Source organism: Opisthocomus hoazin, chromosome 2 (genome assembly GCF_030867145.1).
Source record: "Opisthocomus hoazin isolate bOpiHoa1 chromosome 2, bOpiHoa1.hap1, whole genome shotgun sequence".
Classification (NCBI taxonomy): Eukaryota; Metazoa; Chordata; class Aves; order Opisthocomiformes; family Opisthocomidae; genus Opisthocomus; species Opisthocomus hoazin.
This window is the reverse complement of record NC_134415.1, coordinates 4,929,727-4,945,287: the sequence shown is the minus strand read 5'-3', so window position 1 is coordinate 4,945,287 and position 15,561 is coordinate 4,929,727. Positions and strand designations below refer to the sequence as shown.

General features: G+C 40.7%; 1 protein-coding gene across 5 annotated transcripts in view; it reads right to left on the bottom strand.

The window, feature by feature from the left end:
* The window catches only part of FAM120B (family with sequence similarity 120 member B), a 59,628-nt gene that overhangs the window by 23,876 nt on the left and 20,191 nt on the right, over positions 1-15,561 (bottom strand). For 4 of the 5 annotated variants that reach the window (XM_075412005.1, XM_075412006.1, XM_075412007.1 and 1 more), the window contains exons 6-7: positions 15,302-15,474; positions 10,216-10,308 (exon numbers count right to left, since the gene is read on the bottom strand). In XM_075412005.1, coding sequence (XP_075268120.1) covers positions 10,216-10,308; positions 15,302-15,474 — 266 coding nt within the window. The remainder of the gene's footprint in view (positions 1-10,215; positions 10,309-15,301; positions 15,475-15,561) is intronic. The other variant, XM_075412008.1, reaches the window with a different exon arrangement.

Genomic DNA, 15,561 nt, shown 5'->3' with positions numbered 1-15,561 from the left:
CTAGATGACCCACAGAGGTCCCTTCCAACCCCTACTATTCTGTGATTCTGTGATCCAAAGTCCTCATCCACACCTTATCCCAGCCCTTCCCCTTTGCTTAATCACAGGACTGGTCCACAGAACAAAGTTTCAGGAGTAAAAATTCGGCCACGAACACAACTACTCGGCAGAGCGCGCTTGGCTCCCTTTGCTAGCGCAGCCACAGGCGGCATCGCCAAACGATCGCTGGTTTGGCACGCGACTGCTCAGCGTGCTGCTGGCTGGTGGCCTCTCTGGGGAACATTTTTGACAGCATACTCCCAAACCACTGCTGTGGATTAAATCATCATCGTGACTACAAGGACATTTCGACAGGTGGGAGTTCGCTGCTAAAACTGTCCAAGGCTTAATTAGCCAAGATTAAAAATCAGTTTGGGTTTTTTCCTCCCCGTAGTCACAGTAGATGTTCAAGATCTATGTAGTTGTCCTAATGTACGACCATTCCCTCTCTTAAGCTGTTTTGCATATACACTTTCTAAGGGCCTGATCTATTTCCCACTGAAACCATCAGAAAGATCAGTGAACTTCAGCAGAATTAGATTAGGAAAAATTTAGTGCGTCTGAAGCTCTGTAGCTTCCAGAAACATTCTGACAACTGCTACTAATGTCATGCCTGGTACATGCCCTCTTCAAATAAAACTGTCATGGAATCAAAATGGTTAGTACAGAGAATTCCATGAGAACAAACACTGCTTGCCAGTGTGACATAGGTTTTGTTGGGTTTTTTTCCTCCGAGGGTTTCTTTGTATTGCAAAGCAGCTGCACAGTAAGATTGTTGATACTATGGTTCACCTTTTGAAGTGACACGTCCAAGGTAAAGAGTTCTGGCGCAGGAATTTTCCAGGTGTTAAGTCTGCAAGGTGAGGAAAAACAGAAGAACCGGTCCGCTTCTACTTCACGATAATCCCGAGGTCCGAGACAAATTGAACCATGAATGAACGCAGAAGTATCTCAGATGACCTATGAAAGGAACTACCAACCTGCAAGCCATGATCAGGTATCCTCCAAGATACCAGGAATTGATTTGTAATTAAGCTGCAATCCACTTCCAGAACCCTTACTACTTTTGGAATGGACAACTGCCACACACAGCTTGAAAGCTGCTACCTTTTGGGACAAGAACGTCAACCCCATGCTGTAGTTTAGATGAACGCGTACAGTGAAATTAGAGAATCCTTGCTTGGTGCACACAGCTGTTGCACAACGATGGTCTGGAGTACTCTGTCCAGTTCTGGGCTCCCCACTTCAAGAAAGATGAGGAGCTACTGGAGAGAGTCCAGCGGAGGGCTACAAGGATGGTGAGGGGACTGGAACATCTCTGCTACGAGGAGAGGCTGAGGGAGCTGGGCTTGTTCAGCCTGGAGAAGAGAAGGCTGAGAGGGGACCTTACAAATGCCTCTAAATATCTGCAGGGTGGGTGTCAGGAGGATGGGGCCAGATTCTTTTCAGTGGTGCCCAGCGACAGGACAAGGGGCAACGGGCACAAACTGAAGCACAGGAAGTTCCAGCTGAACAGGAGGAAGAACTTCTTCCCTCTGAGGGTGACGGAGCCCTGGCCCAGGCTGCCCAGGGAGGCTGTGGAGTCTCCTTCTCTGGAGATATTCAATACCCGCCTGGACAAGGTCCTGTGCAGCCTGCTGTAGGTGACCCTGCTTGGGCAGGGGGGTTGGACTAGATGACCCACAGAGGTCCCTTCCAACCCCGACCATTCTGTGATTCTGAGCCATTCAAGAACTGACTACAAATACAGGCTTTAAAGAAAATAACATTACTTGCTTGTAATATTCTACATTTTCTTCTACCAGCACTACGTCAGAGCAACAACAGGGAAACAGTTTATGTGGGAGCACCTTGGCCATTTTTAAAGGTGTATTTAACATGGAGAAGGCGGCTGTTTAAAAGCAAACGCATGCTCTGTAATAAGCCAATCTTTGGGATCTCGGCACTTCAGCCAGCATCGGACTCTGCAGGCGCTCTGCTGGTGAAACAAGTGTTCACTGGCATTCCAGCCTCAGGAACTGATCCACAGCCATTTGAAAACAAATGGTAACTTTTTTTTTTTGTTGGCACAAGGTGCTGTGCCAACATAAACTTCCTGCAGAACCACTTTGCTTTCAGCCTCCTCTAATTGAAAAGTATTGCTTGCCATTGTTGCTAGCCTGCAGTACGCCTCTGTTGTACTGAAGCCTCCGTGTACAAACACAACACACAATCGTATAATTTCGCTAAAAATTAAATAACACTGAGCAGACAGAGAGGCGGTTTTTCAAAAGCGTACTGGCATAGCTCTGCTTTTATTACGTGCAGTAGTAAAGCTCTCCTTGACTTTAGTAGGAACTTATGGTACTTAAGTCCTAGCATAGAAATATTTTCTGCCAAGATATATTTCTGTATCCTATACACAGAAAGTAAAGAGAAAACCAGTGCTAAATAGGAAACGATATTTAGGTACGCATGAACTGCCCTTGCTAAAACCAACACAAACATGATTTCGTGTCTGGCAAGGAACTGAGCGTCTCTTCTTTTAAACCTACCAGAGGAATATACAGGAGCCCAGGTGAATGTAAGATACTTTTGTAGTTAATGTGTATATGCTTCCTACTAGGGCTGGTGTGACACTAGACATGCTCATTAGATTCCTAAACAGTTAAGTAAATTCTCCTCATAAATCACTAATTTTGTTTGAAGGTAACACACAACCAACTTTAGACATCTGGTGTTTATTGGCCCTCACTTACAGCACTAGGATAGAACTGTCTTAACGAGCGATGATGTCTTGAGGTGCCAAAATGTAACACTGGTAAGGGATGTTATAATGCACATGTATCACTTTCCCTCTTAAAACGGCTCCACTTCTTCATAAAAAGCTCCTTTACCACATCTCAGCTGTGGTTCAGTGAACGTCAAATGCAACCATCTCAAAAAAATGGTGAAGGGGAAGAGAATATAAGCACGACACCAATATTAATGTCAAGAATAGATTAAAAATTCACATTTACACATCACTTTTGGCTAAAGAACTTCTATTATGGAGACTACTGGTGCATGAGTGTTACAAGTAAGAACTAAAATATGAGAAAGAATGGAACAGTTTAACCAAAGTCATAGAGGAAGCAACAGATAGGAACGGGGTACTGTCTTGACCTTTAACCCCTGGACAACGACAATGTCAATCAAGAATACACTTGAAAAGAAAGGGAACAAATCAGTTCTTGGTTAGCCTCGCTGTTTCTTCAAGACGAACACTGCTACTATAGTAATTTGAAAAATTCCAGTACATCCTACGACGCACTGTAACCATGTGCCTAAAGGCTTGCTTTAGGTTCTTTCTCCATCCACCTATCAAAGGCTCATCAGGCCGTTTCAGCAAACATTTTTGCTTCTCCAAAGGCACACGCAGCCATCTGCTTTCGCAGGGAAAGCCAAGACAGACGCACAGCTCGCTCAGGCACGGCGGGGGGAATGCAGGCAGTTTGCTTAATATTTTGGGAGAGGTTTATTACTCTCTAGTTACATTATCTATAGCTACATTTCACCTTCTGCAGTGTTACCAAGCCTGGATTAAAATTTAACAGTAATTTTATTATCTGAAATTCCAGAGTGTCTGTTACCTTCAACATCATGAAAAATTCTTTATGCTATATAAAGCCTAAAAGCAATTTGTAACCTAAACACTGCTGCTATTTCCTTGCTGTTGAAAACTTGCTCATGAGCTACACGGCAGCAAAGGGGAAAACGAAAACTCACGGAAAAGCAGAGCAAACTCAGGCATTTATGGAGAAAAATGCAAGATCGTCTTCCACAAAAAGGAATACGAATCCTCTAGCTTAAGGCCCTTACTCAAAATTTTGGTCAAGATTTTCGCCGCAAGCAAACCGCGCCCAGCTAAATGAATGCATTTTTCTCAGAAGGTAGAAGAGCTGATCTAGCCATGCTGGGGTTTGTATCCGTGCCAGTGACACATAACAGAATTCACAGAGTTATGCGAATTCTGATACTTCAGCTTATGTCAAATGTAAAAAATGTTCAGGCAAACAGACTCTAGTAATACTAATAAATATACCCAATTTGGTAAAGAAGAAAATGGGGGAGAGCAGGGCAGAACAGCAATCTTGTCTGGAAGTTGAATGCGTTAGCCTAAGAAAGCTTTTTTTATATGTTTATGAACCAACAGCAGCAAAGAATGGTCGGGCCGGTTGTCCACGCGACAGGACCAAGAATACCTGAACTTCTTCAGAATTTCAAAAGACGATTATGAAAAGAGCATCAGGTTTAGAGACGGGACTTTCAAAAAATACTGTAAACAGTGACTAACTTCCACTCCTGAGATATAATTATATCGGCACTAATGCTTGATCCGCACAAATGCAATACTTTGCTCTCAGTAACAGAATGCGGGAGCCATACCCACCACGTCAAAGTCATCAGAGAAGATAAAACTAGGTTCTGCGGTACTGAACTAGGCATGGTTATTAAGAGTTAATAACTAATAATACTCGTTAAGAGAAAAGCAGCATATGAAAGCCTGAATACATTCAGCCTTAATATACAGATTTAACACAAGCAGGTTCATTTGATGCAACTGTCTCTTGCTTAATCATGAAATTTTTTTTTTAGTTTTTTAAACAAAACTAATTCAGCTGCTGGAAGACTTGAACCATTTCTATTTGGATTAGTTCATTGAAGACTATCTCAATGAAATGAGAAGAACGTTGTATTTCTAAGGCCAGACAGGGAGCGAACCAATCTCTGCCTGCAGTCACACTCCATACTGCTGACTCTTGTTCCAGATTAGCCCAGAACCCAGAGAACACCTGAAGACTGCAGATGAAAGAACGGGCTGGGAAGCAATGCCAGGGTCAGCAAACCACCTCAATCCCCCTCACTCCCCAACCCCTGCCAGTTACAATCTCACCTACCGGTTTACAAACACTTTTGACAGATGCAAATTTTGTGGGAACATAAAGCCCCAATTCAGCACAGCATTTGCGAATGCACTCAGATTTTGCTTTAGTTAACGCCATCGTACATCACAGAAGCAGGTCTTCAGGATGTAGGAGAGGTTTATCTTTGAGATCTTTACCATATTCTTACTTGTATTTTATGTTTTCCTCAATCCAGTTAGACTTCAAGCAAATATTTATTAAGAAACAGTCACACGGGCACAATAAACATACACTCCCTGAGGGAAAACGGATATTTTAAAAACAATTACATTTTGAAAAACTTAGATAGCTCAGAAAGCCTGGCTGGAGTCTGTCTGAAAAGTATCACACGTAATGGTGCTGACAAACGTCGCTTGGCTTGCCAAATAGGTCAGAAGATTGAAATTCTGGAATGTTCAGAATCTGGGTATTATTTATGCTTTTCTGTCTGCATGGCAAGGGAGTAAGAATACTGAGCTTAAAAATACACAACAGATTTAGCAACACTCTTCTGAAATTTGCAGGACCCTAACCAAGACACCTACATGCTACTCTAAAACATACCTTGTGTAAAATTGGTGTAATACTATCACCAAGCTAATTCTGGTTCCACGAAACCATAACAAAGGAAAATATTTGAAGGTTCCATGCAATTATAATTCTTGCTAAAGCTACTTTTACCTGTCCAACTAGTTAACTAGTTTGCTGAGTACTTTTTTTATTATTCCAAAAGCTAATTACATAATACTTAATATGTGTTTTGTGAAAGTTCATTTGCAATCAAATTGCAAAGCCTCTCTGGAGCTTATAATTTAAGACCTGAAATGACTGTGCTCATTTGATGTCAGTAATACTTTAAAAATAACTGAAAGCATTTGAAAAGTTGAAGGAAAATGCTTCAGTGCTTGAGCTTCTTCTACCTCATACACAGCCAAACTCTTCTTTTCACAAGCAGCAAAAAAGATGTAATTACTCCAAAGCAGATATTCTGGCATAACTGGACATTTTATTGCGAAGCTATAACGAGCTGGCAAATGCCACAAATTCCAGCAGTAAGTGATGTGTGTGTCCATCCACGCATCTGCTACTAACTTTGAGTTCGTATTTTCTGACATATATTTCATTTTTAAAAGCATTTAACAGGACCCACATTTCATCTGCCAGTTTCCTGGTGTATTTCCTTTTTAAACCATATGTTGCTATCTCATCTTTGGCTACAATGTTCAGAAAAGATACGACTCACAAGTTTCCACCTCTAATACAATTTTTTCATATATTCCCATATTCAGCGAAATCTTAGAAGACGTATTTCTGTTCATAATTCACAACGGCCTCTCCTGTTTGGACAGCATATTACGTGCATTTACAGGTGAAAGATGATCTATAATTGCACTTGTGAGCACCCAGGGCCAGCACAACATCAGAAACACGACTGCAAGCGCGACTGCTGGTGCCTCTTTTTCTCGACAATGGCCTCAGAGTGAAGACTGATGGCTCTCTGGGCTTTTTGCCAAAGCCACACACCAGATTAAAATAGAAAGAAGGGAAACAGGCAACCTGGGGTCCAAAATTTAATTCTGACCTTATGTATAAGCTCTATGGGAGGCTTGGGCAAAGCAGAATGTTAAGCTACCATATAAGGGGGGTAACAAGGAAACTAGAGAAAAACTTAAGAGAAAAAAAATGTATAAAATCTCTTTGCTATCGTGTGCACATTTTGGTATTTTGAAACCATCGATCTTGAAAAATAATCAAACCTTCATGTATAAACATTGTGTTATTCTCAAAAAGTAACTATTTCATGTGCATTTTAGTTATATGTCCACAGCCTGCTTGCTTTCAGCACAAGACAAATCATATTTTTTTATGGCTTTAACCCACTTTATTCAAACCATGGACATGTCTGTTCTGTAAATTTGTGGTCTATGGATCTTACTAACTATGAAATATGGACAGAATATCAGAAAGCAGACTTGAAAGTGAAGGCTGAAAAGACCTCTTCATCCCATGAGAAGAACGGGCTCTATTTACATTTTCTCTCACACTTCGCAGTGGGAGTTCAGTTTTCTCCTGATGAAACATATTTGCTAATGGACTCTCTTGCAGAAACAGAGCAATTTTTTGTTATCAAACCAAAGTTTTTCACAAAGTTGTTGACAAGGAGTAAACAATTTTTCTACATTTAAAATAATATAATGTTTAAAGTCCAAAACTGCAAATAAGCAAACATTTTCATAAAATTTTGCAGATGCTAGGATTAACATAACTTCCTTGAAAGCTCTGTTATTGTTTCTAGGGATCATATTTGACTTCTCAGTGGAGAAGAACAAGTACGGGAAACAAATTAAACTCCATTCCTGTGTTTTCCTACTATAAACCCCATATGTTCATTAGTTATGTACTAGTGTAATCCATTGCACTTGGCTCCTCCATTGATTTTAAACTCAAATACCTAGAAAATTAAGCTATTAAATATCTATTGATAACTTATTTTCTACCTATTAAAATAAATTAACAGCATAACTCAATTTTGTCAAACTATTAAATAAATATAGTAATGAGTAAAAACAGTTCAAGCTATTCTGAAATGGAATCTTGAAAAAGAGACACCTGAATTACGATGCTCAGAATGCTTGCTTCAATGATCACTATTTTAGAATATTAATATAAGATATTCTATTAGTTTAGTCTCCTGCCCTTCCAAGAGAAAATTCACAGGACGTTATTAAGTTTGTCTACACACCGCATTTCAGCAGCACCAAAATGAGAAACAGACCATTTTTTACTCTTCCTGTGAAGTGAGATTAACCTCATACGAATCTTCAGATTGATGCTGGTGCTGCCACAAAAGGACAGGTGGCTTGTATACGAAGAAAAAAAAAATTTAATGGCAATAAATACAACATAACATCCTCTCTTGATATAGCTTGACAAGTTTAAGATATACAAGAAACTGAGAAACAGCAACTATTTTCCCCTGGGAGATCCAAGTCATTAAGCCACAGGAAGGGAGGTTGACTGGAAGGTAACGGGAAAGTTCTGAAGCTGTTACTCACCTATTCACAACCTCAGAAGAGAAAGAGGCCACAATCTTTCCTCACTATTCTCTTCAGAAGGACTTATTCTGGCTCGAACCACTACCAAAGGCGCTGCTGTGAATTTCAACAGAATAAGACAAGGAAGTGCTCTACAAAATAGCCTGACAGAAAAATGGCAACTGCGCTATGTGAATCTTTCAGTGGTTTTTTAGCACAGCAGAAGGCATTACGCAGAGAGCGCACAAAGTGCCTGCATAAGCAGCAGAGTGATGTAACTTTGAAAAGTACCTGCCAACAGCACGTGTAAGTCCATTCTGACAACGTACTGTCCGCTTCACAGAGCGATACACGATACAGTGTAAGGCCAGCTCCAGGTTTCACGCACTTTTATGCCAACAGTGGAAAAGCAGACAACATCTGATCATAGAATCATAGAATGCTTTGGGTTGGGAGGCACCTTAAAGACCATCTGGTTCCAACCCCCTGCTATGAGCAGGGACATCTTCCACCAGCCCAGGGTGCTCAGAGCTCCATCCAACCTGGCCTTGAACACTGCCAGGGAGGGGGCAGCCACAGCTTCTCTGGGCAACCTGGGCCAGTGTTTCACCACCCTCATGGGGAAGAATTTCTTCCTAATATCTCATCTAAATCTGCCCTCTTTTAGTTTACAGCCATTCCCCCTTGTCCTATCACTACACACCCTTGTGAAAAGCCCCCTGCCCCCTTTGCGGGAAAGTTACAAAATTTTGTGAACAACTTTGAATTAGTAGAATGACTGCTGATAAGGATTGACGAATATTATGTGTTCAGATGCAACGCTCATTTATAATTTCACAGAACCACAGCACAAATGAATCACACAGATTCAAACAGAATAAACTTCCAAGCACTTTCGAAATTTATACATACTAGTACCTGTAAATGCACCTATAAACAGTTTCAAGGCTTCCTGCTTATGCTTGGCTTCCTTTATGCTTTTACTGAATGACTGCCACAACAGACTTCATAAAGTAATGATGCTCTCAATGTTAAGTGCAACGCTACATGCAATAATATCTTCAACAGAAATAAATCCTACATTTTTGCTGTTTTCCATATTGCCTTCATCTCACTGCTTACTTTCTGTTACACGGGTCTAACATTTGCTCAGCTGCAGAACAAATTTGTGATGAATTTGGGAAAAAATTATAGAAGGCTGGACTTATCTGCTGTAATAAATCAAATAATGAAGCTGGAATCACACTGGTTTTGTGATTCTGGTCCCTGTGCACTAGAAACCAATGGAGAGTAACCGGAGTGGTTGATTTACCTTGCTACCAGAAAAAAATACTTTTAAAACTCCAGCAGGGACTGTTGAAAGTAACAGACAATTTACTGGAAATACAAGCAAGATTTTCAGAGTGACGATACGTTGAGGTTCCATTTCTAAGGCTTTCCCCCATTTAAGTAAACCCACAACCCAAACCGCCATTGACGTGTGCAGTCTGTGCTCTACACTGCTCATACTTTGCGTACAATCTCAAGCTATGAGACTGAAAACACTCTTGGATAAGCAGATAGGCAAGAAGAACTATTTAGATGGTTCTACTGCAACAACGATCTACTAATGTGCTTTTCCACATGTGGGTTCAAGAAGATAGGAAATGAAAAATACAGATTTGCACAGAGTATATAAAAATTTTAAAAAGAGCTCCCAAGTAATTACAGAATAATGCAATCCAAAAGGTCTTCACTACAGTGGGCCACATTAGGAAACGAGACTTTTTTTTGGTTAGCTTTATGTTCTGTTTAGGTTCTCCCGCAAGTAGTAATACGAAACTTTATTTAAGGCAGTGATCTTCTTACAACTTCTGTCCCAAAACACCACCCTCCTCCAGAAAAAAGAATGAAGCAACGTTGCAAGACAGGATCCACCACTACATATTTTCCATCAGCTGGAAGTCTGGAAGCCAAGTCAGGAAGAATCTGAGACATTCGCTCACCCTAGGACTGCAACCACTAGAAAACATCCTTTCTATTTTTTCTGCCTCTACGTTGATTAACAAATGTTACAACAAATTCACATGAACTATAGCACACTGAAAGCCCATACACTTACCATGACTCTCAGTTACAGTATCCGAAAAAACCTGGCATAGAAGAATTTTCCCCCCAAATATTTATCCCAGAGTTACCAAGAACATTTTACGTTACTCAGTTATTCCAGTCCATACCTGCAAACCTGCCAGCTGAGCAGCTGACTTCCCTCTGAGGCAAAGAATGACTGCCACAAACGCATTTAAGTCCTCCAGAGAGAGGGTACTGACCTAAAACAGATGAAAAAATAACACATCACCTGAAGGCTCTGAAGAGGAACTCTCTGAAGACTGGCTCCTCTTGCTCAAGCACATCAGACTTCAAGCAACGACCTCATGAAGTTAGGACTACCATGAATGCATTGTCTAGGAAAAGACACTTCAAGGGAATAAAATACTGTCACAATTTGAATGAAGTGCATACCCCAACACCCATGTACAGTGTATATACATGGATTTCCACAGACCAAACACAATGCCCACCCTTTATGTACTACCTTCTCCTCTTCCCTTAGAGTTTCTTAATAACAGGAAATTTCTTCATCTCCATACAACTAAGCATAGTAAAAAAAAGATTTTAAAAAAATATAAATAGCTTTTTAATCGAGACCCAGAATAAAAACCACCTCAGCGAGCCACAGATGTGATGACCATTAGGACTTCTTTCAAATGCTTACACGGTTATCTATTGGAAACTTTAAAAATAATCTAAAATATTTCAATTATATATTTTAAGTCAAATTTCAGGATTTAGCAAAACATATTTGTATTCTTTTCATCTTTTAGGTTACATATTGAAGTGGGAAGAACTCAAAACTATAAGAAAACGAAACCTAAAATGTTGAAGTGGGACAACATGAAGGACAATTCTAAATTCATGTAATGGTTCACTCTAATACTTCTACCGGAAAAGGGAGAAGGGGCGCATTCACTGCTGTGAAAAAGAATTCTGATATTCTATGGAGGCACATGGTCACCCCAGGAGAAAGCCAGCGCCTCTAAACCAGATTCGCTGACAGTACCAGTCCAGTTCTGACCACTTAGAGTTAGAGTGTACCCACAGCAAGTTTGCTGATGACACAAAACTGGGAGGAGTGGTGGATACACCGGCAGGCTGTGCTGCCATTCAGGGAGACCTGGATAGGCTGGAAAGTTGGGCAGAGAGGAATCTGGTGAAGTTCAACAAGGGCAAGTGCAGGGTCCTGCACCTGGGGAGGAACAACCCCATGCACCAGTACAGGCTCTGTGGAGTGGGACCTGGGCGTCCTGGTGGATGACAAGTTGACTATGAGCCAGCAGCATGCCCTTACTGCCAAGAAGGCCAATGGTCTCCCGGGGTGCATTAAGAGGAGTGTGGCCAGCAGGTCGAGGGAGGTTCTCCTCCTCCTATACTCTGCCCTAGTTTGGCCCCATCTGCAGTGCTGTGTCCAGTGCTGGGCTCCCCAGTTCAAGAAAGATGAGGAGCTACTGGAGAGAGTCCAGCGGAGGGCTACAAGGATGGTGAGGGGACTGGAACATCTCTCCTATGAGGAAAGGCTGAGGGAGCTGGGCTTGTTCAGCCTGGAGAAGAAAGGGCTGAGAGGGGACCTTATAAATGTCTGTAAATATCTGCAGGGTGGGTGCAGGAGGATGGGGCCAGACTCTTTCCAGTGGTGCCCAGCGACAGGACAAGGGGCAATGGGCACAAACTGAAGCAGAGGAAGTTCCAGCTGAACAGGAGGAAGAACTTCTTCCCTCTGAGGGTGACGGAGCACTGGAACAGGCTGCCCAGAGGGGATGTGGAGTCTCCTTCTCTGGAGATATTCAAGACCTGCCTGGACGCGGTCCTGTGCAGCCTGCTCTGGGTGACCCTGCTTCGGCAGGGGGTTGGACTGGGTGATCCCCAGAGGTCCCTTCCAATCTCGACCATTTTGTGATTCTGTGACCTGCTTCCTCTTCTAAGAACACTATAAATTATACACGTTCAGCAAGATCAAATATCTGTTACAAATGTTGAGGCTATAAAGAGGGGTCCAAGTGAGATCCATCATGCATTACAATTCTTTATCAGCTGGAACTCGAGAGAAGGTTTCTCTTGCAAAGTGTAGAAATGTGGACTCTGGGCTTACAGTGCAATTAAAAGGCTGCCTAAAACTCTGCATTGCCTTTCTTTTAACAGCTTCATTTTCAGGGAATGTTCTGTACATTCCATTTCAATCCACTGAGAATTTCTATTAAGGCTATTAAAGATCAAAAAGTGACAGGAAAAATGAAGAAGAGAAAAATTAACAAAAAAGTATTGATGTAAATGAATAGGAAAAGAAAAAAAAACATTAAGAAGCCATCTGTAATTACTTCATTCATTTATTTGCTTAGAAGGAGTAACTCATTCTTTCCTCCTCAAGACAAAAATTAGTCAACCACTACTGAGAATGTCTTCTTTTTTTTTTTCTTTGGGTGGGTTTTTTGGTTTTTTTTAATTTTTTTTTTCCTCAAATCAGGCCTTGCTGCTTATCCCACTGTAAAATACTTTACCCTCTATGACTCTGTCAAACCTTGCAAAAAGCACAAGAATACGAGGGGCATCATAAAAGTTTTAAGCTTTCAAAATGCTCCTTGCTATTCATTACCTCCACCTGGCTGCTAAGAGCTGATCATGTCCCTGCTTTACCCTGGGTTTCAAGTCAGGTGTCACCTTTGTGTAGATGGCAACAAGAGAGGGTTACAAAGCCTGCACATTTTATACATTGCAGTAACAGAAAAAGTGACTTTCGTCTACAAAACATTTCTTAATACTCGCACAGTTTTGGCCTAAGAAAAGCAAGCCAAAGATTGCTTGCAAGCCCAACAGCAAGGAAACACCCCCAACAAGCAGAGCAGCCAAAATGCTTACAAATGTCCAAACGCTTCCTTAGAGAAATATTTCATTCATTAATCAAACTTGGTGAGTTATCACACTTCCATTCTCAGATTTCTTCCAAAACTGTAAGCGCTTGAAAGAGAAATTTCCCCTTTCTTTGGAGGCTCCACATTTTGATATTTGACTCATTCAATCCTTTCTCTAACTTTAAAAACAGACCTATTATTCTGGGTTCTTTTCACTATTTTTGTTCTTAATTTGGAGGATATTTGAAAAGCACCCTCACTGAAAAGATTACTCTTCAAAGCGATACTTTCTTTATATAGTTAAGATTTGCTTATTAGAAATTTTTTCTCCCTTTAAAAAAAAATGCATCTGAAGTTTTCAATAAATACTTGCACGTAAATTCTGAGGGAGCCAAGCAGGTTGGTCAGTATGCTGGTTCCTGCAAAAACCTAAGTTTTAGGTTAGAATAAATGGTAAGTAATGAAATTTTTAAGAAGTTTCTTTCTCCCTCCTGTGAGCTGAAGGAAATGATGTTAGCCTGCTTTAAGGTAACCGACAATTGCTCAACATAAATCACCTTTGGGGTAAGAATCCACCTTCCCTCTCTAATACAAACGTAAGACTAAAACGTAAAAGGACAAGAATAAGGCCACATTGCAAGCATTGTTTTCTCAGCTATGAAACAGATGGAAGCCGTATGGCCAGCCCAAAGCACGCCTGCTGACACTCCTGCTCTCACGTTTTCCTCGCCAACACCCCAAGAAAGCAAATGGACTAGAGAACTAACCAAAGTTTAAAACAACTCGGCAACGAAAAACATTTTAATCCACATCAGCTCCCTACCGTGGTTCACAGGGTAGATGGTATGAGTGCAACTCAGAGGGCAGAAGCAACTGGCACTGCCATGAAAAACCTCCCATCAAACCAAGCCCTTGGCATGATCTCTCTGCTATTATTCTCGTTGAAAACACAAGCTGCAAACCTGTTTTCATCTCTGTTTTTAACTTTAGCCATTGGATAATAAGTTGTGAAAACCATACCCCTAATAAGCATTTTTTTTCCATTTTATTAATATGCTGTGATCAAGGCTCAGTGAATCCACGTTTCTGTGGGTGTTTGGCCCTGTTACTCCTCTTCTTAACCCCACTGAGGAAACCCATCTCAGATAATTTAGTAATCATGCTATGAAAGGGTGTACAGGATAGAACAATAAATAAATGTTACAGCAAAAAGAGATTATGTAAACAAAATGGTGATTTCATATCCAAATACAAAAAAGACTCAAATTATGTTAAAGGCTAACTATATGATATGTAACTTGCTGAATTGAAACCACAAGGCATGAAATGATGTTTAATGAGTTTCACCTTCAAAAAACTTTCCAATTATATTCTGCTATACAAAAATTAAAGAAAAAAAAAGCGCTATATGGATCATTTGTATACTCCCCATATGTGCTTCCTCAATGCATCATCTAAGTTTGAACAAACACATATGAAGGAAAAAGAAAGGAAAAGTCACAGAGAACTTGCTTTCATGTATCACACACCAGTATAAAACTGTTACTGAGGAAACTGAAGCCTGAAAAAGCAAAACAAAAGACAAAATGCAGTTCAATGTAAGTAAAAGTGCAACAGACCTTAGATTAGATAAAGGCATTATAATTTTCTTATCCTCAGAGAGGAAAATCTGCTTGTGAGATCAGCATTTGAAAGGTGGCAAGTACAGACAACAGATTCAGAACCCAAGAGAAATGTAAATAATGAAGCAATATTGTATTTAATCTTGTGTTCCTTTTTATTACAATTAAGGTAGTCTGCAGGCTGCCAAATATTTGGAATTATAACAGAACTTCAACCTAATGGTCACCTACTACTCAGAATTTAATGAGAAGAGCCATATCCTCAGTTCTGCCTTGAAACCGAGAAGATTGACAAGATAGTGCGAAAAATGACTAAATATGAAAGATGACTAAATATTTATAATGTCTGTTTGCACAGCCTGCACAGTCACCTGAGGGAATGTCTTATTTTGCCGACACAAAGGAAACACAAAAAGAGAAGCTTTAATTTGCAAACCAGTCCCAAAAAGCGGGGCAAATCCCTCAGTTTATACTCTGCTGAACTTTCCAAGAGGCTTTGTCACGGGCACGTGAGAGTTATGATTAACTACCAAAAAACTCCAAGTATTTCTTGAACAGGATGATGCACGTTAAATGGTGTAATTAAAAACACTGTAATGCGGTACTATTATATTTGATCAACTATGCCTACGGTAAAGATTAAGAGAGAAAGCCAGCACAGGCTAGCAGGAAACAGTTTATTAATCAATCACATCTACCAGGGCTGACAGCTGAAGAGAAGCAACTGTCCCAGTTACCTGCATCATAAGATAGGCCAGCAAGCAGCAGAACGCTGCAACAGGTGCTTCTAGAGCTTGGAGCTCTTCCATCCCGTCCTCGAGGTGAAAGCATGCCAGAAACGTACTATACCGTTGCTTTTCCACATCAGGTCCTTTGGCAAACCACAGCGTTTTCAAATTAGGTGTTCCACCTACAACAGAAATCCATTATTTTATCTTGGCAGCAACAAGATAAAACATGCCTCATCACAATCTGAAAGGAAACAACTGATCTGCTC